This window comes from Peromyscus maniculatus, chromosome 7, assembly GCF_049852395.1.
Source record: "Peromyscus maniculatus bairdii isolate BWxNUB_F1_BW_parent chromosome 7, HU_Pman_BW_mat_3.1, whole genome shotgun sequence".
NCBI lineage: Eukaryota > Metazoa > Chordata > Mammalia > Rodentia > Cricetidae > Peromyscus > Peromyscus maniculatus.
In genome coordinates this window covers 104,311,825-104,338,877 of record NC_134858.1, presented here as the reverse complement: position 1 = coordinate 104,338,877, position 27,053 = coordinate 104,311,825, and the positions used below count along the sequence as shown (strand labels likewise).

Below are 27,053 nucleotides of genomic sequence, written 5' to 3'. Positions count from 1 at the left end.
GGTTGGGCACGCTCAGCCTGATGATGGAGCTGAGCAAGGCCCTGGCAGGGGTCTGCATGGGTCACAGCACTGTGGGAGAGGCTGCCGCTGTGCCAGCACCTAGCGGGGAGGAAAAGGGCATCTGGGTGGCATGTAGGACATCTGGGGCACCCCTGGTAAGGACTAACCTAGGCCACTGCATGTGGCCTTTTCATAGTGTGACTTTTACCTGTGACGAGCACATGCCTACACTAGCGTCAGGTGCTCAGAAGGCTCAGTAAATACTGCCTCACTGTCCAAGGACTAAAGCAGTTGCTGTTCCCTCTTCGTGCCCAGTGCCCATGCAGGGGAGCCCAGTCACGGGGTGGCTAGCTGCTCACCTCATTTCAATCCCCTGGGGCTTCTCCTGTCACAGAGGGTCTGGACTGGCTGGGCTAGGAAATAAGGTCACACCTTACTCTCAGAGTGTGAGTGGGACTTTAAAGGTGCACCTGCACTATTAGGCGTCCATGCCACAGCCCACCAGCCTTGATTTTCTTTTCTACAAAGGCAGATGAGAACTAGCCTTCCAGGCCCTCCGGTGATCCACGCCGTCTCCCAGCGTGCTCTGGCCAGAGAGCAGAGCCCTAGCCCAGTCCCTCAGAGGGAATTGTGTCAGGTCAGGTGGCAGGTGCCCAAGGGAGAGCACCTGTCACAGCAACTTCCAGCCCCAATGTCTAAACACAAGCCACTAAACCAAAGTGTCTAAACCAAAGACACTCACTGCTCAGGGCTAGCCAGCAGCCCTGCCGCATACCTGATAACACTGAGAGTACTTTCCAGATCACTGGCGTCCCCTCCTGCGCCTCAGGCAAACCATCTTTTATTTGCCTGAACACTCAGGTTTGGCGGTATGGCAGAAGCCATAAAAGCAAGAAAAGATAAATGTTGGGGTTGGTGAGATGGCTCCCCAGATAAAAGCACTTGCCACAGCAGACTGCCACTCTGAGTCTGAGCCCTAGAATCCATGGTTGAAGGACAAAATCAACGCCCAGAGTTGTCCACTGACCTTGACATGCATGCTGCGGTATGCTTGTGTGTGTGGGTACATCATACATACACAATTTATTATTATTATTATTATTATTATTATTATTATTATTATTATTTTAAAGAAGCTGGGCAGTGGTGGCGCAGGCCTTTAATCCTAGCACTCGGGAGGTGGAGGCAGGCGGATCTCTGTGAGTTCGAGAGTCAAGGGCAGCCTGGTCTACAGAGTAGAAAAAGAGGTAATGTTATAGGGACAAGTTTATCCAGGAATCAGTAGGCGGACAGGTGCCCACTGGTTTAAGGAGGCACAAGGCAAGCTTTACACTGGCCAGGGGCTGTGCTGGCCTGCCTGGCCTCAAGCTATGCCAAGGAAATGAGGCAGAGCAGGAGCTGAGGAGGAGCTCACCAGGCAAGAGACAACCTCAGGCGGCCAAGGAGAGAGGGCCTCAGGCCCACAGCCCACTGCATCCCAGAGCAGCAGGAAAGAGCCGCAAGGCACTCTGGCTGCTGCCTAGGAATAGTCTGGAAGAGGCTGCACCGCTGTGGGAAGGCAAGGTGGAATCAGGGATGTGAGGGCGGGTGGTGGAGGGGGGCGCTCAGACTGCAGAAAGGGAAGCCCTGGAGGAAAGTAGACAAAATTAGAGAGCTCTCTGAAGGGTGAGCCAAGACTCAGGTTAGAGAAGAAGAAAGCCCAGAAAGACAGGGAGTGTGAGGCCTGTAGTGGTCTGAGAAGAGGCACAGTGAGCAGCAGAGGAAGTGTTTCTGAGTGGATCTTCACTGTGTGTGTGTGTGTGTGGGGGTGCAGCTGGAGGGGACAGAAGAGGAGGGGAGGACAGTGAATCCACAGCCCCTGATGCAGGAAAGGAGAATCCAGTCTGGCAGGGCCAAGGGCAATGCTGGGGTGCTGCTGAGCCCTGTAGGCGAGGGCCAGGGAGGGATTGGCCAGCCCTGGAACTGATGGGAAGGAAGTATTAAGGTACTGGGGTCCAAAACCAAGAGCACAGTGAGAAGCGCCTGGGCAGCCCTTAGCTCTGGGCAGCAGATGAGGATCCAGGAGCTGGGGCTGGGGGTGGGGCTTCCAGTATGACTCATCCTGGGCTTCTGGAGGAAAATCCTCCCAGGACTGGTTCAACAATGGTGTTCTCTTTTCATTCTGATTTTCCTGCAAGGGGAGGGAGGCAGTGATCTGTCTCCCTTTAGGGCAACATTCACAGGGCAAGTGTGTCTTCTCTCACTCACAGTTCAAGGCAAGTAAGACATTTTATTTAACACCATGAAGGGCCTTATAAACAGTCCAAAAGGAGCTGACTTTAAAGTGACAACCTTTATTTTTAGTCACCTAAGAACTATGGTGATTCTCAAAGAAGCTGTACCAAAATGCCAAGCCTGAGAGGTCTGACACCTAGGCTCCCCACCCCAAGTGGCAGAGGAACACAGCACCAGGGTCGTTTTGATAGATGACTCTCTGTACCAGCAGTAGTTATGAGGCATTTGCTGAAGGCCTGCTAGTTTCCCAAGAGAGCTCTGGGACCCCAAACAGCTGAATCCAGCTCCTGCATGTGACCAAAAGCCCACACTGGTCACATCAGATGCTCTGCATAGGACCGAATCTGGGCTTGGGTATCTCTGTTGGCCTGAGGTGACTGAGGAGAGAGTCTTGGCTTCTCTGACTGGTGTGACTGGGATTCAGGCATTCTTTGACTGACCAAAGGAAGCCAGGGCAAATTTATAGGGCCTCCTCACAGGTGGCCACAGAGCACTTATAGGCTCTCCCTAATTCCAGAGAAGAGCTCTCTGAGTACGGTAAAGAGCAGTGAGAAAATCCAGAACCCCGAGACTACACTTTCCTCTGAAAAAGGGTGAAAAGTGAAAAAAGGTCGGGTACAACTTGTATGGTTGTCCCTCACACCTCAGGGAGTGGCACATAGCCCTTGACATCCACATATTCTCTCCCTGGGTCTTGTGGCCTTTTATTTGTCCCTTCTTTCTCCTGATGGCCATCTCCTGCCCAGTCTCCTACCTCCTCACCACTGACCTCCCCTTCCTGTAGTCTCCCTGGCCTCTTTCCCTCTCTGGCCGGTTTTCTCTTGAGGTGGGCTGGTCCTGCATCTTTCTACAACATTTTCTTCTTAATTCTTGCTTATTTCTCCTTCTTCTTCTCCTTTTTTTTTTTTTCCCTGAGACAGGGTTTCTCTGTGTAGTTTTGGTACCTGTCCTGGATTTTCAACACAAAGTGAAAAGTAGGATAAAAGAAGAAATAAGCTGCCGGGTGGTGGTGGCTCACGCCTTTAATCCCAGCACTCGGGAGGCAGAGGCAGGTGGATCTCTGTGAGTTCGAGGCCAGCCTGGGCTACAGAGCGAGTTCCAGGACAGCCAGGGCTACAGAGAAACCCTATATGAACTGCCCCCCCGCCCCAATAAAAGGGAAAAAGAAGGAAGTTAGAGTAGAGGTTCCAGCCCTGCAGCCGAGAGGAAAGGGAGGGAGGAAGTCTCCACTGCTTGTTGCTGTCACTGTGCACAGGTCTGAGCAGGTACGATCAAGGACGATGATATATATGATGCTGGGACCATCATGCAGGCTGATGGCTGCTGAATGAACTCTGGGCGAAGAACGGACCCTAGTCACCTGGTCCCACAAGCAGAGGAGTGGATGGCACTTCAGAACACAGGGCACAGGGCACACGTTCAGAGGCACGAACCTCCCACAGCCGCTGTCACCACGAGCTATGCAGAAGGCCTCTCTTGTGGAAGCTGGAGCCTGAAGAACCACAGGACACTCAGTGGGTCCAAAGGACCCACTCAGGACACCCACCAGCTCTCATTACCACACACTTGCCAGGCACCTACACACACAGCACAAGGGGCTCTGGTTCCTGAGGGCTTCTGGACACTGCCGTGGCCAGCACAAGTCTGGAAGGGCTGAGTTTTGGCGAAACTGCTCACCATCACTGACGGTAAGTGCCATGATAGCAGGAAGGAAGAAGTGAGTTTTCAGGCATGTGGTAGGCCAGCCACTCTAGCTCTGCTCCTTACACACATGGCTAGACTCTCAGAAGGGCTTCCGCATGTGCAGAACTCACTGCGGCTTCCCTCGGTCACCCCTACTGCCACTCGGCTCTGGGGCCCTTTTTCCTAGCAGTTGCTGCTTGCCCTGGCCAGAGCACTTCCCTATGTCCAGGTCTTGTTCCCTGGGAGATAGCAGAGTCCAAGGAGGAGGAGCCAACCTCCTGGGCTTGTTCTGAGAGCTGGAAAGCAGGAACCGTGCTCATGAACAAGGTGCTAGGCCAGGTGACCAGATGGAAACGGAACGCCAACATCCAGCCATATACCAAGCCTTCCGCCTGGGCAAGAGGAGGAGGAGGAACTAGTCTAGAGGGAAGCCTGGGCCTGGGCCTGGGCCATCTTCCCTAGTCTGATGGGGCAAGATCCACTCTGGCTAGGAAAAGGCAGGACTGTTGGACAGAGGTAGCACTTGGGTGTTTTACCCTCGTAAACAAGGTAGCCAGCAGGGCCTTTACATGAGGCCTCTGTAGAGAAGGGGCTACTGACAGGTTCAGGTGGCTACCTATGCTCCTCTGGCCTCCTTCTGCACCAGGACACACCACACCCAGCCAGCACCGTGGCCCCATACCTCCCTTGTCCTACTCCGGGGTTTATGTCCTGCCTGTCCCCAACACACACATCTCAGCTTCCTAGTGACTCCTTCTCTTAGGTCACCTTGATGTCTAGTCTTCCCACTGCTTCTGACATATCCCTCTCCTACCCAGGACTTCAGACTCCTTGCTGTGACACTCCCGGGGCACTTGTGGCCCTGGGCAGACGATCAGCACTGCTTCTCAAAGGCACAGTCCAACCTCTCTCCCAGGATTCCTTCCTGGGCTCCAGTTCATGCTTGGGGTCTGCCTTCCTCCCCTTCAGCGTGGCTACAGAAGGGGTGTGAGCCCCCAGGAAATGTCACAGCGATCCCCAGTGAGCTTTGGCCCGAATGACAAAAGAACAGGCTCCAGACTTTGATGGTCCGTGCTCATATCTGAATTTGACCGGCTTGCCGACTGGCCTTGGCTAAGCTGCCTGACTCAGTTTTCCTGTATGTAAAAACACAGGTTTCAGAGCTCCTACAACACACAATCAACAGCTCGTGTTTATTCACTTACTGTTGGGCTTCGAACAGGGTGCACTGTGGGAAACATGACACCCCTAGTTCTTGCCCTGGCTGAGCTTTGGGACAGTGGGGAAATCCACTGGAGTCCCAAAGAGGGTATCCTGTGGTCAGTCCTGAGAGGGTCTGAGCCACTGGAGTGCACAGGGTCTGTGGCTTCTTATAACTCCATCAGACATAAGTCTGCTTTTAATCGTTTCCAGAACTGGGGCTGATTTGGGTTCCTGAGGAGATCTCTCTGGAGGGTCTGGGGTTCCCCAGTAACCCCCTCCCTCCACCAAACACAGGATTCAATTATTAGCGGCTAAGGAGTGGGAGCTGCTCTTGGTCAGAGGGAATGGGTGCAGTTACCCTGGCCCACCGCTGTGAGTGAGAGCAGCGGGCTGGGGAGATGAGCCGAGGCTAGCCATGGCTTCAAGAGCCTGGCCTGGACGGTGCTACACATGATCTAATTCCTTTGGTTCCTTCCATTTTAAAGATAGGAAGTGTGGAATTAATCTCACTGTAGCACAGTTTGACTCCGCTCAGACGCTCAACATCTAAAACAGATGCAGCAAATGGGGAACCTCTCTCTGCTGTGAGGTCTTGTGGGATGCTGGGTATGCAGCCTGCCTCAGCTCTGCTCTGTCCCTAGCAGGCCCCAGCCTCATCTCTTGGTACATGTCCCTATGTGTGTGCACACATGTGCACATAGGAAGCCCTGCCTTGCTAATGGTGCCCTGGCCAGTTATATGTCAAGGTGACAAGGGACTGGAGGGGCCAACTTGGTTCCCTGGGGACAGGCTGCCAGTTTGGTTCCCTGGGGACAGGCTGCTGGTTTGGTTCCCTGGGGACAGGCTGCCGGTTTGGTTCCCTGGGGACAGGCTGCTGGTTTGGGTTCAATCTTTCCCACCACTCAGCCTGCCTCCTAGGTCACAGCCCACATCTAATGATTTGTTGCAGAGGGGTTTTCGACTCTGAGGGTGCCAACACTGGCCTTCAAGCAGCCTCTCAGTCAGTCGTCCAGTGTCCGTACCACAAGGGCAGGGTTTTGGAAAAGTCTTGTTCACAGACAAGTCCCAAGACACACTTAGAAAGTACTCGATGGACAAATGTTGAGTCCTGAGTGCTGGGCGAGTGTCAAGAACACAGCTCCCCGAGACCAAAGGACAGCTCAAGTGGGTGGTGAGTCTGCCTGGCTGCTGAACAGCACTCACTTCATTTGAATCCCTGGATATGACAAGCGTGAAGGGATGGGAGGGGAGGGAGATGGGGGACAGAGACCAAATACCCTACCCTCGGTGTAGCCCTCCTCTGGCTAGCCTTAGGAGAAACAGCCTGACTTCAGCAGAGCAGGAAATGGGGGAGACAACATCAGAGCCAGAATCAAAGAATCTGTGGGTTCCTCCTTGTCCAACCTCAGCTCTGATTTGATGACTTACAGCTTCACAGCCTGAACTCCGGAGGGAAGGAATGGAGGTCCCCTCTTATGATGACATCTGACATGCTGGAGTGCCCAGGCGCACACACAGCTGGCCCATAAAACACAAGAATCTATAGAAATCCCTCAGAATCGCTAACCATTCCCCCTCAGCCCACAGGCTGCGGCAAGCACAAGCTTTTGGCTCCTGGAGCCATGGGTCCGAGCTCTGTTTCCCATTATCTCAGGGATATAGGATTTCTCTGATGTTTTCACATGCCCAGGCCCCATCTCTACTGAGGATTAGCTCTCTTTGGGATGTATAGGAAATGCTATTTTCTATCAGTGGATTAGCTACTGGATTAAGGAATTTTGACTAATTTACCTTCTCATGGCTTCATAGCAATTCCTTTCCGACAAGCACAGCCTTTCCTTAAAAGGAGACACCTTTCCTTAAAGGGCCCACCCCCTGCATCTGTAAAGCCAGATGCTCCTGGGCCCTATAGAGTGCTGCTCACACCAAAAAGGATACCAAACCACGGCCCTGCCAACGTGGACCTGGGTTTGGGCACCTCTCCTTGTCAGCCGTGTGTGGCCCACCCGGGAAGCCAGGTGTCTGACAGAACCCAGGATACAGTACAGGAAGCCAGGCAAGTTTGTCCAGTGTTCTGTACGCTGGTTCTATGTGAAGTCCAACAGCACTAAGTAGGGGCAGAAACCCTGGCCACCTTTTGCAGCCTCAAGCCTGGGAGACTGCTCTGTAGCTGGGAGGCCTGGAAACCCCTAGCATGGCCAGGCAAGCTGGCTGCAGCTCATGCCCAACAGGACAGCTGCAGGGACAGAGAAGCGCATGTGTCATCAGGTGGGTCTTTAGAAGTTTCCCCTGCCCTGCCAAGTGTCCACTGACCCACCAGTGAAAATCTGCTTCGCCGCCCTGAGTCTTCTAGAGGTACTAGCTAGGCCCAGATCAGAATGAGTCAAAGAACTGTTCTTTCCAACCGCCATGCTAGTGAAAGCTCAACACGTCTCTCTCTTCTTGCTCCAGCCCCCAAGCTATGAAGAGGGTTTGTGCTTAGAGTGCAGGCTGGGATCAAAGTGAGTGAGTGGAAAGAGCAGGACCTGTGGCAGCTTTCCCTGGCTTCGCTGCAGTGGAACTGCAGCAGAGAGAGAGCTGCAGCCACAGGGTCGGCTGTGGCTTGGTTAATCTCAGAGCAGAATAGGCCTGTCTGCAGCTGCCTGCCATAAAGCTCTCACAGGCCCCTTCTTGTGCTCTGTGCTTGACCCTTCCTTTAGAGGGCTCCAGATGAACAAGGACAAATTACAGGAGTTCCCTTACCCGTCTCTAACCACATCCTGCACCAGCCCGAATGAGGGGTCCATGCATGTGTCTCATATGTCCCCACCCCCCACTCCTGCTCACCATCTTCCAGCCCTCCCCACTCCTCAGATCTGCTTGGAGCCTCAGAAGAAATCTCGTATGACTGGCTGTGAACATTCCCAGGCTCCAGAGGTAACCACAGCCATTGCCCAGCCCATTTCAATCTGCTGCTTCTTTGTGTTGGGGGTTGGGGGGGTACTTTTCACCACAACCGCAGACGGGATAGAGGATGGAGAGCAAGAGATGTCTGCCAGATCCCCAAGGGAGCTGCCATCCAGCCCCCCATGCAATAACAAACACGAGCTAGTTTTGGAGAGCAGCTAATAAGCTTTGTGCCACGAGGGGAGGCTGCATTCTGCCCTGACTTGGTACTTGAGGAGGGAACAGCCTCCCCGACCCTTCCCTATTGTAAAGCCACAGGAGTCTGTGGACTGAATGCCAAGCCAGCAACAGGGCTGGGGAGGAGGAGCTGGGGACCAGACAGATGTTCTTACTCTCGCCGCGCCTGCCTCTGCAGCTGGCTAAAGGCGGGCATCAAGCCTGTCCCTACCCCAGGTTACACAATGTCTTCAGTCCCTCGTCTCCCAGGAAGTAGCCTCTTAACAGAGAAACAAACAAGCCTCTTGTCTGCAAACCCCCAAGTGGCAGGGGCTCAGGCTGTTCTGAGCTTGACTGTGGCTGAAAGGGTAGCCCGTGAATGCCCGTAGAGAGGAGGATGACAAATCCACTCTGGACCAAGCCTGTGCGGCAGCTAGTCCTGCTTGCTGCAAACCCTGACGTGCGGAGGTGGTTTGGGTGGAACCAACACGCATCCTCTTGGAAGCAGGAACTGCAGAAGGCACGCAAGGGGACTCGCTCTGTACCTTCCCGACACACTGGGTTTGGGATCCCATGGGAGGACCAACCCTAGGGAAAACATAACTACTAAAAATTCAGTCTGTTTCTGCAAACAATAGCTGGCCTGCCTGGCAAAGAAGGACACTGAAAGCCCCAGAGTAGCCAGGCCTGGCCCATAGCACAGAGGCATGCCCTAGTAATCCCACCTTTCCCACCAGTGTGGAACTGGACACTTTACCCCAGGAGCCCATGAAGCAGAGAATTGCCAGGATTTAGCAGGACAGGGGTGGTTAAAGGTATCTAAATCCCCAAATCAAACAAAAACCCTTGGCCTTGTTGAATGATATCAGCAGGGCTCAGAGACCTGAACATTTAGCAAACTCAACTGCCAAGGAGCCCCAAAGCAGCAGAGCTTGTAGGGCCTGGTTCTTCTTGCTTAAATTTCAAGTCTTAGATTAGCACCCCAGCAGCCTCTATGAGCCATAGGAGCCTGACTGTGACGTCACGGCATGGCTGGGGCTAGCCTGAAGCATTGCATGCTAGGGAAAAAAAGTTGGAGCAAGAATTTGCAAGAATTTCATGGCTTGGTATTTTTAAAAAGCAGCAAGATGTGAAACTGGAGTCAAAAATAACTCTGCTGTTGGCTTCTGAAACAAAACCACCAAGACACTGGCTAAGTCTGTGCTGGGTTGCTCACAGAAGCCTCCCAGGCTCCTGGGTCACTGGCCGTATCTCCATGCTCCACCCCATCTCCTGCAGAGACCCAGGGCCTCAAATGCTCAGGAGGGTAGCTAGCCCCTGCCCAGCAATTCTCGATGATTCTCAGAGTCCACAGAGGAACACAGGGGAGCCAATGGGGGCAGTGAACTTGACCAGGACTCTACCTGCCTGCTAGCTAGCTTTCCAGCATCTCTACAGGGCAGAAGAGGAAAGGACATGCAGGTCAGAGCCTATGCTGGTGTCCCTCAGTATCTGACATCAAGCAAGTAGGTCTGGCAGCCCTAGGGTCTGGTTTAAGTCCTTCAGATCTGGCCATGAGGACTACAAACCTGGCGTGGTGGCAGAGCAGAGTTTGAAAGGCCTCATGGGAAGACCTGGCTTTACCAGAGATGCTGATGTCGCTGACCACCTCACAAGACTGAAAGGTAGACACCATGTAGCAGCACAGTGGTTCTGTCTATGCTTGTGAAGGGTAACATGGGAAGTGTGGTGGCCAGTGATACAGAAACAGCAGGAATGGACACTCCACGGGCCTCTATCTGCTGGACTAGAAGCTTTACCCTAGAGAAAGCCTTAAGAAGGAAAGCCCAACCAGAGCAGCCGGGCCTTTTCACCCTTCTCCTGGCTATTCTGTACACCCTACAGCCTTCTGGGGTTGAGCCAGCTTTGAGAGCAAAAAAGACTCAGGCAGGCTCAACACAAGAGTGATGTGAGCAGCCATAGGACAGGTATGTATTGGGTGTGGAGGTGATGAGGTTGAAGATGATCTCATAGCAAAGTTCCCCCCGGGAGAGACAGAGGCAGATGGATCCCTATGAGCTGAGTTCCAGACCAGCCAAGGCTACATATTGTCTTGTTTTTTTTTTTAAAAAAAAAAAAAAGAGGCCTCTGCTCTCCCAGAGAGCCTGGGTTTGGTTCTTAGCACCCACATGACAGCTCACAATCATCTATAACTCAGAGGCAGGCAGATCTCTGTGAGTTTGAGGCCAGCCTGGTCTACAAAGCGAGTTCCAGGAAAGAAACCCTGTCTCAAAAAACCAAAAAAAAACCAAAAAAACAAAAAAACAAAAACCCACCCATACACATAAAATAAAAATAAATAAATCTTAAGAAAAAAGAAACACCCACATTTTCCCCAAGCCAGTTACTGTTGGCGTCTAAGACAAAAACCACTAAGCTGTTGGATGGCCCCACACAGCACTCCTCACAGCGGCCTCCCAGGCTACCCCAGGCTACTGTGTAACTGGATTTAAAGAATGACTGCATGAGAAGCATGCGTCTTCGAAGAACTTCGGTCTTGGTCCTGAATGCCTTAGTCCAGGTTCAAAGACCTGTCCCTGATTTCCAGTGTGCACAGAACTGCTTCACTGGATGAGCCGTCCTGCTGGCTCCACGGGAAACTTCGATGAAGACACCCCAAATTCCACCCACACTGTTTAGCAAGGGGTTGAGGGGAGGCTCTGCCTATGTACACTAAGATCAGGACCACCTGCTTCTTGCCAAAGCCATGGGCTGGGTAGATCCAGGTACAACAAGCCAGACTAAGGTCTTATCAGCACCTGGCAAGATGCTAACTGCTGGGAAACCCTGAGGTGAGGTCAAGTGAGGGCTGCAAAGGGAAGCCTTGGAAGAGCTGAGGCCTCAGCTAAGCATCAGGAGGATGTTCTCAGGGACTTTCCATCTAAAACGACTGGAGGGGACCTGAAAGGTCAGGCCAACCTGAAGACTGCCTATTGGGATTACAGACAGCAGGAGACGAGCAAAGGCCCATGCCTTGCAAGGTCATTTCAAAACTTGTGTTCCTCTTACATCCTCTTATAAATGCCATGCACACATACTCCTTTCTGAGACAGGGTTTGTGCAGCCCTGGCTGTCCTGGAACTCACTCTGTAGACCAGGATGGCCTCAAACTCACAGAGATCCACCTGCCTCTGCCTCCCCAGTGCTGGGACTAAAGGTGTGCACTACCACACCTGACTCATAAATGCACTTTTGAAAAGTAATGCAAGTGATGAGTGCACTTTATAAAAACAGGGGATTCTCTAAAAGGTAAAACCAGCACAACCCAAATGCATGTACAGTCATGCGCGCGCGCGTGTGTGTGTGTGTGTGTGTGTGTGTGTGGTGTGTCTGTTACAGAACTGATTTCCGATGTTGCACAAACTCCAAGAGCAGTTGGAATTCTGACAGACCTAAGGCCTCTAGCTCCCAGGGGGCCAACTTGCTGGCTAGGGAGACTAGATGCCTCAGTTTGCTGATCTCACCACCCGCTGCCTTGACCTGCAGTGAAATCCAGCGCCAAGGTTTTAGGAAGTTGCTTCCCAGGAGCCAGCCTGTGACAGCTCTGCCTCTTGCTGAAGTCCGGGTCTCTCTGTCATGTCTCTGTCTCACTCCCGCATCCCTCAGGCTTCTGCTGGGTCAGGCTCCAGCTTTGCTCTGTTCAGTGTCCAATCACTCCTGGGCTGCTGCTGCTTCTCTAACTCCCACCAGAGGACCCAAGGTGTCCATGCCTTGGCTGTCCGTGCTCCTTATACATGGCTCCTAGCTTTCTCAATGGTCCCAGTTGCCTGCTCCCCCTTAAAGCCTGGCCCTGGCATCAAATTCATTCAAGGAGACTTCTCAGGAGCGGGACTGGGTTTCACATAGGAACTAACACGGAATGGGCTCAGTGAATGGGTGTGCACAGAGAGAATCACCACTTCTACGTAAGGGCTGAGCAATGGCTCTCTTGGGCAGAGGAGGGTCCAGCTTCAGGAGGCAGTAGAAGACTGGGAGGAAGGCCTTGTGTAGTGGCAGTGGCAGCCCCAGGGCGGCTCCTAACACAGCAGGATCACACAGCACTGCCGGGCACTGCTTGATGAGCTAGCTCCACAGGTGGACACAGTTTATGTTCCCCGAGGCCTGGCGAGTGGGGGCTGGTAAGAGCATGGCATCCCAGGCTTGGAGATCAGGGCACAGGAGGCTTAGGCTGTCCCCAGATCACCAGTTAAGGCTGCAGTGAAGCCAGACACACACTGAGCCCCAAGAGGGACTGCTCAGATTTCTGACTTCAGGTCTGCTCCTTCTAGAAAGACTGCTGAGTGAGGGTGTCACCCTAAAGAGCTGAGATTTTTCTATCTGTCCCTCAAGTGGAGGCAGACAGACCACAGACATCCACAGAGCTGGTCTTGCTCCCTTGAGCTGTCCCCCCACACCCAGACTGTTTAAGAAGGTAGGCTTTTGTTTATTTCTATTTTTCTGGTATTTTGAGAAACCATTTGGCCGTGTGGACCAGGCTGGCCTTACACTGTTGATCCTCTTGCCACAGCATTTCAAGTGCCAGGATAGCCAGTGTGAACTAAGAATTCATCTTTAAGAACTAGGGTGGTGGTGCACACCTTTAATCCCCGCACTTGGGAAGCAGAGGCAGGCGGATCTCTCTGAGTTTGAGGCCAGCCTGGCCTACAGCACAAGTTCCAGCACAGTCAAAACTATATAGAGAATCCCTGTCTCAAAAAACCAAAAAAGAACTAGTCCTCTGTAACGTAGCATGGGAGGACACGTGACTCACTCGGGACTCATCCCTGTCCACTGTCTACTGCAGTGGCTCTCCCTGGAAGGATGTTCTGTAGGATAGAAGTGAAAGGGACCCAAGAAGGCCATCTCTCTCTAGGAGACCACACAGAAGTAGACGTCCATGAAGAGAAGAAAAAGGGCAGTAAGTGTGCTCAGAGCGCACAACACATGATTCACAGGGACCTCACTGAGGCAGGGGTCAGTCCTGAGGTGGCCAGAGCAGAGGGCTTTAAGACTAAGAACAGAGTGAGGAAGAGCTGCCGAGGGGGTAGACCCAAGGCCAGCACTCCCAGACTAAACAGCGAGCCTGGCTGAACAAGCCACTTGGAAGGAAAGGCAGCAGTGGCTACCTGGTTTAGGCCTCAGGAGAGGGCTGGTTCCGTTTGGACTAGGTCTAGAAAGCAACCGATGACCAAGCCTCCCAAGAGTATCTGGAGTAACCCGATATACCTGGTACAAAATTGGCCTGAGTCTATGGCCTCGTGTAGGGCTTCGTGGAACCCAGGCTTCCTCAGGACATACTGGGTTCAAGGGGAACACTTTTCATTTCATGGCACTGAGGAACAGAGGATAAGACCACCGTGGATTTGCAGAGACCAAACACTGTCAGGTAGGACAAGGGTGTCACAGGGCATCCACTCAGCTGCAGGCCCCTTCTGCTCTGTGCTACAAGGTCCTTACAAAGCTACTATCAGCCGGGCGGTGGTGGCGCACGCCTTTAATCCCAGCACTCGGGAGGCAGAGGCAGGCGGATCTCTGTGAGTTCGAGGCCAGCCTGGTCTATAGAGTGAGTTCCAAGAAAGGTGCAAAGCTACACAGAGAAACCCTGTCTCGAGAAAACAAAAAACAAAACAAAATAAAAAAAAGCTACTATCATACTCCTGACTGCTAACACAAAACAAAGCCTCCCATGTGCACCCCAAATGAGCAAACAGCAGGAAATGTTTTCAGTGTTATGCTCCTGTATTTTTAGCCACCTTCTCGGACTTAATTTCCAATTTTAGCCTGTCAAGTCCTAATGACTCCACCTCCCCTGACCTCTCACTTGATGGGGCTGTGAAGAACCTGAGGCGGTTTCTGTCAGGCCCGAAGTGGGTTTTTCATCTTCAAGACTTTGCGTGCCGCTCACATCTCTTTGAGCAGGCTTTCTTCTCAGGGGTTACCAGGCTTTCCAGTGTCTGTACATTGTGCTCTGGAGTCCCACAACCCTGACGCCCGCCTCTCCCTTGGGTGCTTCCACCTGCGGGCTCAAGGCTGACGCTGCACGGGGGATGAGACAATGTGGAGTGGCTTTTCTCACTTAGCCCAAGGTCCAGAGTCAGGCAGAGGCCACCAGGTGCTTGGGCTCTAAGCACCTCTACTAGCTGTCCTTCGCATTCCCCCAAAGGACCACACGAGCTGCACTGGGGATCGCCATCTCCTCCCCCTGCTTTTACGACCCTTCCTAGCAGACCTCGTGTCCCTCCCACAGCCTCATTCGGCACAAGCCAGCATGGGCCACGGGGGAGTCCCTGCCTGGCAGCTAAAGCCAAGGCACCAGGGGGACAGAGGCTCTTTCGGCCCGCCCCGCCCCACCCCGCCCCACCCCGCCCACTGCGCCACAGTCAGCTACCGTGGGATCTGTGCGGTCCCTCCAGACCATAGGCAGGCTGCTCTTCTGTCGGGGCCTCCCTCACAGGTGATGCTCCTCTGGGCATACTCCAGGGCAGCTGCTACCTCTTGCCAGGATATTTTGTTCATAATGAAGCTGCTATGCTATAAACTGCAAGTTGCCAATGTAAGTTAAGCTCTGGAGAGTAGGACCCACATTTTCCTTACTGATGGAGGTCATGGGCAGGACCACAGTAAACACTTACTCACAGATTCCTAGATCAGGCACGAGCCAAACTCTGCAGAGATTCAAATCCGCTAACCACTACCACAAACATGGAGCCAAGCGCCCAGACCACGTGTGCATTACAGGTCAAGGCACCAGAGTTTAAAGAACCAAAGGGTTTTTTCCAAGGACACCTAGGGAATAAAAAATGATACTGGGTCCAAACCCAGGTTTGCAGAAACTCCAACTCACTAATCCCAGCATTCTGGAAGGTGAGAATGGGATGAATGGACAGTACTTCTCTCAAGGAACCATTGTGGCTTCAGCCATACCCAGTGGGCAAACTCTAGCAGAAACCTGTATGGTGATTTTGGAGTCTGGTGGCTTCGGCTTACATAGCTCCAACAGCCAGGATCCCAGGGAAGCCACTGATATTTCAATACTGTAGGTTGGAAAACAGGTCCCTTCTCTCTCTCTTCTCTTTCTCTCCCTCTTCCCCGTTCACACACACAGAAACACTTTATTTATTTTAAAAGAGTATCACACTATGCCGCCTTGGCCAGCCTGGAACTTAATATACAGATCAAGCTGGTCTCCAGAGTGAGTTCCAGGATGGCCCCTGCTACACAGAGAAACCCTGTCTTGAAAACCAACAGAAAATGCCTGTGTAAGATCAGGCAACAGGCAAGCCTGTAGGGCATTTTCTTAATTAGTATTTAAGGAGGCACAGTTCATTGTGGGTGGTGCCATGTGGGAAGCCAGCTCCCACTTTTACCCAGAGTACTCTTGAGGAGAGAGGGATGAGAAACTTGTAGATAGAAAGATAGTAGGGATTGAGACAGACAGAAACACAGGATAGCTTCGGGAGGACCTGGATCAATATCCACCGGCTCCTTCTGTGGCTTCAAAAGGGCTTTTTATAACAATGCCAAGGGGGGGAGCAAAAGACCTCTCCATTGCTAGATCAAAGCACACCGCACAGCCAAGTGCAGACCCTTCCAAACACCTGGTAACCACACGTGGTCTAGCCATCCTCTTGTGCAGCCTGATAGGTAAAGCAAGCTCAGATCTCACTAGGAAACCTCTGTGGGCTCCCACAGTACCACCCCTGAGCTGGTGGTCCTGGATTCTATAAGACAGCAGACTGAGCAAACCATGGGGAGCAAACCAGTAAGCAGTACCCCTTCATGGCATTAGTTCCTGTCTTCAAGTTCCTGCTCTGTTTGAGTTCCTGTCCTGACTTCCTCCAATGACAGACTACAATGTGAAAGTATAAGCCAAACGAACCCTTTCCTCCAACTTGTTTTTGGTCATGGCGTTTCATTACAGCAACAGAAAACATAACTAAGACAGCCATGATGCCTTTGATCCAGTGAAGGACACACTGAGTTCATGAGGAACACGAAGGCACTGTGAGCTTCTATTTTTAAAACCCCAGTACTTGCTGGGCACGGTCACTCACCCACACCCCCCCCCTATAACCGCAGTGCTCAGGAGGCTGGGGTAAGAAGATTTCCAGTTCAAGGTCAGCCTAGGCCACACAGAATGACCCTCATTAAAACAAAACAAACTCAGTACCTGCCAACCAACATCAAATGATTCAAACGCTAGAGTAATGCAGTAGTGTGTGTGTGTGTGTGTGTGTGTGTGTGTGTATGCGCGCGTGCACGCTTCCATCAGGCCCTACCTGTGTGAGGACGTCCAGCTGGCCCACGATGTGCTCCAGCGTGCTGGTCAGCGTCTGGGGCACACTGACAGGCTCTTGGGGCTGGCCTTGCACTGACTCCAGACTCTTGTCTCTGGCTGGTGGGCCATGCAAATCCATTTCTGGCTAAAGACAGAAAGAGAACAGTCCCTCAGTCTATTTAGTACTTGAGGAAACAAGGAGGGAGGATCATCTTCAAAGACAGATGATCTGAGAAATCGGGAAACTTGAGGAAATGGCTTCTACGTGTCAGCAGGAAAGAGCAGTAACAGGACACACACCCTTCCAACACATCGAGATTCACACATCCATCGTTCACAGCAGAGACTGAGAAGCAGAGTTGAGTGCCTGGCAGTCCAGACTAGATGGGGTCTGGGCAAAGGGGCAGGTGGACCCGAGTGCCCTCCGAGTACTCCCAGAGGCCCTCGGGGAGCTGCTCCATCTCTCACTCCTCACTCTCAGGCACTATCCAGGATGCATCTTGGAGGAGCCTGAGACACAAAGACTGCATGGCCCTGAAGTCACCTCTTCTCTCAGACAGGAGTTTAACTTCAAGTCCACCCTCCCAATACTGGCTGCCCCAGGCTTCACTAACGCCTTCCTAAGGGCCCAGCACCTGTGGCCTAGCAATGAGAGGGGATGTTCCAGATCCTGCCCTACCCCAGACCCCCTGGAAAAACAAAGCTCTCTGTGTGACTGTTCTGCCCAGGACCCACAGGACAGGCACAGCTGGCTTGTTTCGTACAGGACTCTAGGAACGGGAGGCAGCTGGGTTTTTATGACTTGAAGGGTCACTGAGCCCCTCTGTACTCAGATGCAGGCTTCTCCTGCCCCAGGAAGCAGCCTGCGTGTGCTGGGCAGGAGGATTCCCTGAGCATGGGTGCCTGCGGGCAGGTCAACAGATGCCACAGTTCCAATGCCTGCAGCTCCACTGTGTGCTAGTGACAGCCAATGCTCTGGGCCACCCCCAAGTTTTGGTGACCCACAAATGTCTAATGGACATTCCAGATGTACCATGTCACCCTCAGGGCTCTGTCCCTCCAGTCCACCTCCTTCCATGCCCCTCTCTTGTGTCGGTGCCCTGGCATTCACACCACATTTTCCTCTCCATGGGTGCTTTCCTTACACTTCTCCCTTGGCTAGAAGTACACTGCCCTTCCCATCAGGAACTCCTCTGCCCCTGCATACCTGGCCCTCCTTCTTCCAGCCCTGTTCCTCTCCACTTTGTCTCAGAACAAGGGCTAGAACACAAGCACATCAATCAACGCTGGCTTCTCTAGGGGCCCGGCCACGGATCTGTTGCCCACTCCTGCCTGTCCTCATCACTCCTTTCCCCACAAACCCAGGACATCACTAGGCTCAAGGCTTATGAACCACCCACGCACCACAGAGCCAAGCCTACTCTACCCGGAAGCCACCCACCTCCCAGAGCACAGGCAGTGGAGTATACTGGGTACCTCTGGGTACCTAGGATACGCCCAGCCCTGGCCATACTGGGATGCCTATGGACCCACAGTCAGCAGATGGCTGCTTACATCTCCTCTCAATGTCTTCCCTCCTTGACTCATCTACAGCAAGCCAGCCCTGGCAGATGCTCACCTGGATTACAGCACAGTCCTTGAAAAGAACGGACCCAGGAGAGGACCCCAAGTGACAAAGGAAGAACACAAGGACAATTTAGCGTGGGGAACTTACCCACACATTTTTCCTTTATCAGGAAAGAGTACTGATCGCATAAACCACAAACTCTCAAGGACATACTGATGTGAACTTGAAAATGACAGATCTGGTGGCCAAAGAACTTGAGTGTGAGACATGAGCCGGAGGGACATTCTGGAGGAAATTAGTGCCATGCCCACATGCCCATGTTGACATGTCTGCTGGGTGATGTGGCCACTTCCTAAGCTCTTCTAGTCCTTCCAGGGACAGAGCACTTCAGATCTCAATGCCTACTCAGAAGCTCAGTCGAAAGGGAAACACTTCAGAAGTCTGCCAGCCTTGCCAAGAAAGCTGGGGTCTACCACAGTGATCCCTAGGCCCAGGCAGTTCTGTCATTAGTGAGAAATGAAAAGCCAGAGAGGCCTTGGCTCCCTCACTGACCTCCACCACTGCCTCTACCTCCTCATCTATAAAACGGAGTCAATGACTGAACTCATCTGAAGTCATCAGCAAGGTGAAGTCACCACCTTGAAAAATGTTCTCAGTCCTGTGCCCTCTCCTTCCAGACAGACACACTCTTCCCCTAGGCACCGAGGCCCCACGGCTCTACCAGAAAAGACTACTGAGAGAAGGTTACAGGCTTCCTGTCCCCACAGCAGGCATCCTCATGGGGTCGACCAGCCTGGTGCTGCCTGCTGCCCGGGAAGGAGGGAATGGAAATTCAGAGTGTTTCTGCAGAACAGCCCAGAAGCTGCCAGTGCTGAACTGGGCTTCTGGAAAGAGTGGATGATGAGGTGGGGGTGGGGAGTGAGCGCCAACTTTAGCAATCTCCCTCTGAGCCAAAGCTGAGCAGATCCGAGGGAGCAGCACGGGCGAGAGCCATCGTGCTCCACGCTGGAGAAGTGGCTTTGGGAGAGAAGCGTGTTCCCATGGATACCATGCTTTCACATGGGCTGTCTTCATGTCACAGCAGGAGACTGAGAAGAGAAATGCAAACCCAGCACTGGAGGCTAAGGCAAGAGGCTGTCAACTAACTCCAGGGTAGCCTGTGGTCACTCACCTGCACTCCGGCATCCAAGAGCTGGGGCACTTCCTGCGAAGCCTGGTGAACAGGCACAAGAGCAGACATGGGAGAGCTAAGTGCCAGGGCGAGGAGTGGCACTCAGAGTAGCAGGGCCCTGAGTAATGCCGAGGGCAGAGTGGCCACAGCAGTGCTAGAGGAGAGATCACACCAGCTTACAGCAAAGCATCCTGGGGGCTTTAGAGGTTCTCAGATGTGACCCCTATTCTTGCAGGCATCAGGGACACAGCTTTGGTCATGTCTGTGAGGTGTTTTCACAGGTTTAACTGGGCAGGAGTGGCCCACCCTGAATGTGGGCAACAGCATCCCACAGGTTGGGGTCCCAGACTGAACAAGAACTGAGCGGAACAGTGGCACCCGTCTCTTCTGCTCCCTGACCTGCAGACACAGTCTGACCAGCCACCTCATGCTCTGCACCTTGCCTACCCCACATGATGGACTGTATTCTCTCGAACTGTGAGCCAAAATAAGCCCTCCTTCCTTAACCTGCTCTGATAGGTACTTTTCCAAGCAGGAGAAAAACTAACACATCCAGTGTATCATAAGCAAACTCCCAACTAAGACCAGCCTATAAGTACAGCTCCACACTGTGCCACTTATGTCAAATATTTTAATACCAAAACCACAAGAAAGATCAATCTCCAGACTTACCTACTTAACTTCATGGAAATTTCCCTTGGGACCCATAGGTGACCCTTCTCACATCCTGGAGGAGGATCCTAGGCTCTCTCTCACAGGATGCCTGCCTGGGTTTCTGTTTCTTCAGTCACTACCCTGCCAGGTGTCACCATGGGCTCTGCCCTCCACACACAGCAGGGATGGCATTAAAGTCTCTAGCTGTGGCTGATGCTCAGTCACCCAGGCACACGAGGAATCAAAGCATGAAATGTCATTAAAAACAGACCTGAACAGTCTGCAGGTCTGCAAGTCTTCCTTGTCACAGCAGTCACTCTGGGCTGATCTCCTACCTGGTCAGCTGGCTATACAAAGGGCCTAGGACACTGGGAGTTGGGGCCGGGGAGCATGAATCCCACCCTAACAAGAAAAGAGGGGACAATCTAAAAGAATCAAGTTTTTTAGCTGGGCGGTGGTGGCGCATGCCTTTAATCCCAGCACTCGGGAGGCAGAGGCAGGTGGATCTCTGTGAGTTTGAGGCCAGCCTGAACTACAAAGTGAGTTCTAGGAAAGGCGCAAAGCTACACAGAGAAACCCTGTCTCGAAAAACCAAAAAAAAAAAAAAAAAAAAAAAAAGAATCAAGTTTTTTTACTCTTCCAGAGAATCTGAGTTCTGTTCCTAGCACCCACATTGTGGCTAACAAACATCTCTAATTCCAGTTCCAGGGGATCTGACAACCTCTTCTGATTCCCTTGGGCACCAGGAATGTGGTGCACATATATACATGTAAAAACACTCACACACATAAATTTTTAAAAGAAAGAACCTTCCCCTCAGCCTCCACAAAAGCCAAGGTTAGGGATACAGCTCAGAGTACTTGCCTAGCATGTCCGAGTCCCTCAGTTTGATCCCCAAACCTACCACATAAGACCGAGCACATGCCAGTTGGACAGTTACTTAAAAGTCTATCCTATTATAAGCTTTGCATTATGCCCATTATATGTTCTAGCCATACACTGTAAGGAAACAGAAGTGTATATCCATAGAAAATATGTATATGAAAGTTCACAGCAGCTCTTTTTTTAAAAATACCAAATAGCTGAAAATAACCCAATGTTATCTATCAATAACCTTAGATAAACAGACTGTGGTATAGCCATTCAATTGAATGCTCCTCAGCAGTAAAAGTTTTGAATTATGTAACAACACAGATCAACCTCAAAATAATTAGGTTGAAAGAAACCAGATCAAATGAGCAAGTAATTGTATGATTCCACTTATATAAATTCTAGTGCACACTAACATAGACAGCAAGTCAATGAGCAGGGCCGGGGAGATGGCTGTGGTGATATATTGTGTCCCCAATAAATTGTGTTCCCTAATAAAATTTATCTGAGGGTCACAGAACAGAACAGACACTAGATTAGACACAGAGGGCAGAAAATGGTGGCACACATGCCTTTAATCCGATCACCTGGGAGGCAGAGATCCGTCTGGATCTCTGTGAGTTCAAGGCCACACTGGAAACAGCCAGACATGGTGACACATGCCTTTAATCCCAGCACTTGAGATCTCATGTCTTGCTTGGGAAGGACACATGCCTTTAATCCCAGGAAGTGATGGCAGGAAGCAGAAAGGTATATAAGGCATGAGGACCAGGAACTAGAGGGTTTTTAAGCTTTTAGGCTTTTAGCAGCAATTCAGCTGAGATCCATTCGGGTGAGGACTCAGAAGCTTTCAGTCTGAAGATTCGTGGAAACAGGATCTGATGAGGAGTTGTTGAGGTGAGGTTAGCTATGACTTGTTCTGCTTCTCTGATCTTCCAGAATTCACCCCAATAGCTGGCACCAGGTTTTTTATTAATAAGACCTGTCAGCCGGGCGGTGGTGGCGCACGCCTTTAATCCCAGCACTCGGGAGGCAGAGGCAGGCGGATCTTTGTGAGTTCGAGGCCAGCCTGGGCTACCAAGTGAGTTCCAGGAAAGGCGCAAAGCTACACAGAGAAACCCTGTCTCAAAAAAACCAAAAAAAAAAAAAAAAAAAAAAAAAAAAGACCTGTTAAGATTTTTATTACAGAGTCAGGCGCTGGTGGCACATGCCTTTAATCCCAGCACTCGAGAGGGAAAGCCAGGCGGATCTCTGTGAGTTCGAAGCCAGCCTGGTCTACAGAGTGAGATCCAGGACATGCACCAAAACTACACAGAGAAACCCTGTCTTGAAAAAAAATTTTTTGTGTGTTACAGATGGCTCAGTGGGTAAAGGGCTTGGTACGAAGACACAAGGACTGGAGTTTGTATTCACAACACCCCATAAATCGTGACAGGTGTGATGGCTGGCCTAGAATCCCAATGTTCCGGAGGTGGAGACAAGAGAATTCCAAAAGCAAGCTGGCTAGCTGGAGTAGCTGAATCAGCAAGATCTGGGATCAATAGATAACTGAGTATCAACCTCTGGCCTCTACAAGCATGTACACACAACCGCATACACATGCACCCTCATGTTTACATATTACTCACACATACATGCAAAAACACCAAATAAACCCACCTCACAATAGCTGTGCATGATAGCACACGCCCTTAATTTTGGCAGAGGCAGACAGATCTCTATGAGTTCAAGGCCAGTCTGGTCTACACAGTGAGACCCTGTCTTCAAAAAAAAAAAAAAAAAAAAAAAAGTCTCAAAAACAAACAAAAACTCCACAACAAGTAAGTCAATTAGTAGTTGCTTGTATACACAAAGATGCACAAGGAAATTTTTGGAAATGAAATATTCTGTACCTTGATTGTGTGTGTGTGTGTGTTTAGGGGGTGTTTGCCAAAGCTCAGAACTGCTCATTTTCCAAGGTGAATACTACCATTTGTAATTCCAAGGCTCTATCAGTCCCCCCAAAGACATATTAAATCTACAGTGCCCAGGAGCCCTCCTGTCCTCACACACCACACCTGACATCCCACCACTGCCTCTGCACCTCCTCCCACAGAGCATCACCACTCATGGGCTAAACCGCAGGCCGAGGACTCTAGCGAGAGGCCATGAGGCTTGCCATCAAAACGTGAATTAAGTCCCACGTGTGTGAGGCAGAGAACCTCATTTCAATGCAGTCTCTCCAGTGGAGGGAGGAAGGAGCTGACTCCACAGGCAGGGTTCCCCAGCAGCCCTTAGCCACAGGGATCCATGCAGAGTCAAGTAAGAACTGCCCACAGCGGGCAAGAAACCCGAAGCAGCTGCCGTTTGACTGAAAGATGCTGTGAGCTGAGCTGCAGGTCGGTAGATGGCTGATGATTAACATTTGCTCAAAGTATACAATTGTTCACCCTGGACCTTGTCCTCTGCCCAGCCTGCTCCTAAAATGGACAAGTGTTCAAGAACTGACCCATGGCTTCAGATGGGGCCAGAACAGGGAGCCTAAGGTGACCTAGGGCTGGGTTCTCACTCATTTCCTTCTTGCACAGCCTTGCCTGGTCACTGCCTACTTAAAACATCAAAGCATATCACTGAGCTTCCAAAGACTCACTGGGTGCCACACTAGAAGGAATGGGTGGACACGGACACACACACACACACACACACGCACACGCACACGCACACGCACACGCACACGCACACACACACACACGCAGAGACATACAAACACACAGACACAGAGACACTCAGACACACACAGAGACACACTCAGACACACATGCCCACAGACATACACACAGATCCATACACACAGATACACACACACACATACATACACACATAGACATACAGAGATACACATACATACACACATAGACATACAGAGATACACATACATACACACATAGACATACAGAGATACACATACATACACACAGACATACAGAGACACAGACACATACACATTCAGACACACACACACCCCGTAGTTAAATCCTTTCACTGTAGTCTGCTCACTTAGCAAAAGGAGTTCAGAAGGTGTCTCTCTGCCCTGACGTCAGGCCTTCGGCCGCTCTCAGAAGCTAACGGTTGCCTTTGTGTTTTCTGAACCTGACCCTGGGGAGGGAATTAAAAGGCAGAGCTCACTTGGACTCGGCCTTATGCCAGCTTCTCACGTGGAAGGGGCACGGCTAGCTTCTGAAATCACATATATCTGCAGACTGGATAAGACTATCGCCGTACTTGTCTTGTAACTTAGGGTTCCAGCATGGAATCCAACAGGAGAAGAAACTTCTGGTACTAAACATAGCTCTGAAGCCATGAGGAATTCTGGTTTCCTAAAAGCATCTAATTGTTTGGCAGTCTGGACAATGTTTGCCCAAGTGTGAGCCTAGGATTTGCTCACCACTGATGGCTTTCTAGACTTATCAACATGCCTGGTCCCCTCACCAGCTCTGGGGAGGGCAGAGTGCTGGGTCATTTGCCTAAGTCCTGGAATAGACATACAAGATCTGGGGCCAAAACAGCAGCCTCAAGGCTGAATGGGACCCTCTGCAACCAAAGACCCCAGACAGGTCTCAGGGCTACACCCCGACTAGCCAGGCTCTCACTGCTGGGAAGCTGAGTTCATGTCTTTAAATGGATGGCAAGGGATCCACGGGCCTGATTAACACGTTGGTGCCAGGACCCCCTGCCATGCAGAACCAGTACAACCTGGGTTTCAGGACCAAAGGCAACATGGTACACCTTTTCATGTCATGACTTCCCTCAGAGGGGTAGGGAGCGCAAGTGATTCCACTCCAGCTGGGCTGCTCTCAGTCAGGCCTGTGGGCATGAGAAAATGACACACAACAAAACACAGAGCCCTACTCTGCTTGCCCCAGGCCTGGGACAGCCACTCCTGGGCTCACAACCAAGCTGGCCCTGCAAGAGTCTCTAAGCATTTCCCACACAGAGTGCGGACTCTACAAAAGAGGAAGAGAATGCCCTGGCCGGCAGGGTTCACATCTGCTCTCAGGAGAAGTGAGGAGGTCTACTCTCCTGAAATGACCCAGGAGTGAGGGAGAGGGAGCAATATGAGCCCGAGAAGGGTAAGCGTCGAAACCAATGGAGACCTTAAGAAAGCAACTAGCTATATGCCCATCATGTAACCAGAACATTCCAGAGGAGGTCCCTGACCTCTGTTCCTGGGGGCAAGAAACAGCAGCCGACCGGCCTTTTGGTGCTGAAGTTTCTCAGGTGATGGCCATAGCACAGCCAGAGCCGCACACACACTGGCGGTAGCAAGGTCAGGTGGGGGGTCAGGAACCCAGGAGAGAAGTGGGCAGTCACTGAGGTCTAGATCCTTGAACCTGGTCCACGAGAGCCTTAGAGCAGATAGGGCCTTCCCGAGGAAGCCCACTTTCCTGCATACAGTCTGTCTAGGACTTATGTGGAACACACCCCTGGAGCACTTCATGGCTCAGCTTGCCACCCAGCCTGAAGACCTGAGTTGCTGGGTCCCTGGGGCACACATGCTGAATGGAAAGAACTTAACTCCTGCAGGTTGTCCTCTGGCCTCCACATACAAGTGCTGGCAGTCCACACACACAATAATAATAATAATGCCAACAATAACAATAACAATAACAATAAAAGTACAGATGTTTGCCAGGCACAGTGGAGGAGTACTCCTTTAATCCTGGCACTTGGGAAGCAGAGGCAAGTGGATCTCTATGAATTCATGGCAAGCCTGGTCTACATAGGGAATTTCAGGCCAGCCATAGCTACTTAGAGACCCTGTCTCAAAAACCAACCAACCAAACAAGAAAAATAACTCAAACAAAGTCTTAAAAAGGAGCTAATATTACATATTTAGGGAAGACAAACCAGAATAAAGGTGAGCAGTCAGACCATAGGGACTTTAGGAAGGACACAGCGTAGCTAATCAGCCAACCTCCTACTCACTCCTGGGAAACAGTGCTCCCTTGGAACACATACGGGTCTCTAATCAGGGCAGCTCCTGTTCAGGTCAATTCCACAAACACTTCTTAAGGGCCACCACAGCTATGCTGAGTCTCTCAGGGCTATCTAGAGACGTCTGCCCTCCATATAGCAAGTGCCTGGAGGGCAGGGTGGGAGATCAAGAATTCTAATAAAGCCTCAGTGTTGACTGTAGTTGTTTTTTGTTTTTTTAAAGCTTAAATTGTTTTGAACTGATTTTAGACTTATAGAAAAGTGACAAAAATCGCCCATCACCCCAGTGTTAGCATCTTACAAAACCACAGGACAGTGTCTGGATCAGGAGAGCAAGACTGGGAAATGCCACCACCCAAAGTGAGCAGCATCTGGATCAGGAGAGGACACTGAGAAATGCCACCACCCAAAGTGAGCAGCAGGCTTACGTGAGTTTCACAGTTTCTGCAGCTAACGTCCTTGGGTCGCCAGCGTAGACCCAAGGATATTACCCAGGATTCGTGTGTGCGCGCATGTGTGTGCCTGCACACACCGGTGGAGGGCAGAGGTCATTGTTGGCAGTCTTCCTCGGGGCTCTCCACTTTATTTTTTGAGACAAGATTTCTCACAGAAGTTGAAGCTCACAGATTGGGTTAAGCTGGCTGCTCAGCCAGCTCTGGGATCTTCCACCTCTGCCTCCCACCACTGGGATTACAGGCGTGCATTGCCACACCTGGCTTTCGACGCGAGTGCTGGGTTCCAACCTCAGGTCCTCACACTTTCCCGGCTGCCCCGTTCCTCTGGTCCCTTCACTGCGCTTTATTACTAATCCAGCTTCCTGTAATCTGTGTCAGCTCCTCAATCTTCCTTTGTCTTTCATGACTGACACTTTGGAAGAACATTGGTCAGTTACTTTCTCAAGTGGCTCTCAGTTTGGTTTTGCCTGATGTGTCACGTGGCTGGATTCAGGTTACACTTTGACACTGCAGGGTCTGGGCAGACAGGACTTAACGCTGAGGGCGGGCGCTGACCTACATCAGTGGGGACTGTCCTCTCTCCAAGTTTCTCCAATGCAAAGCTATTATTTCTCCCTATGTAGTTAATTTTGGGGGAACTGGATTTTAAAGAGGGAACATGCTGCTGTCTTTACACTCTCCATGTGTCAGCCCAGCTTGCTGAGGGCTGCAGCTGCCCCACAGATGAGAGCCATCTAATGAAGATGAGCGGCAGAGAGACGTCTATGGAAGACGAGGAAGCTTTTGGTGACAAAGAGGAACAGT

At 51.5% G+C, this 27,053-nt stretch overlaps 1 protein-coding gene across 4 annotated transcripts in view; it reads right to left on the bottom strand.

The window, feature by feature from the left end:
- Poc1a (POC1 centriolar protein A) overlaps positions 1-27,053 on the bottom strand; it is a 71,771-nt gene that overhangs the window by 3,627 nt on the left and 41,091 nt on the right. For 3 of the 4 annotated variants that reach the window (XM_076575450.1, XM_042281558.2, XM_076575451.1), the window contains one exon: positions 16,560-16,703. The exons of the other annotated variant lie outside the window; for it this stretch is intronic. In XM_076575450.1, the coding sequence (XP_076431565.1) occupies positions 16,560-16,703 (144 nt within the window). The remainder of the gene's footprint in view (positions 1-16,559; positions 16,704-27,053) is intronic. 4 annotated transcript variants of the gene reach the window in all.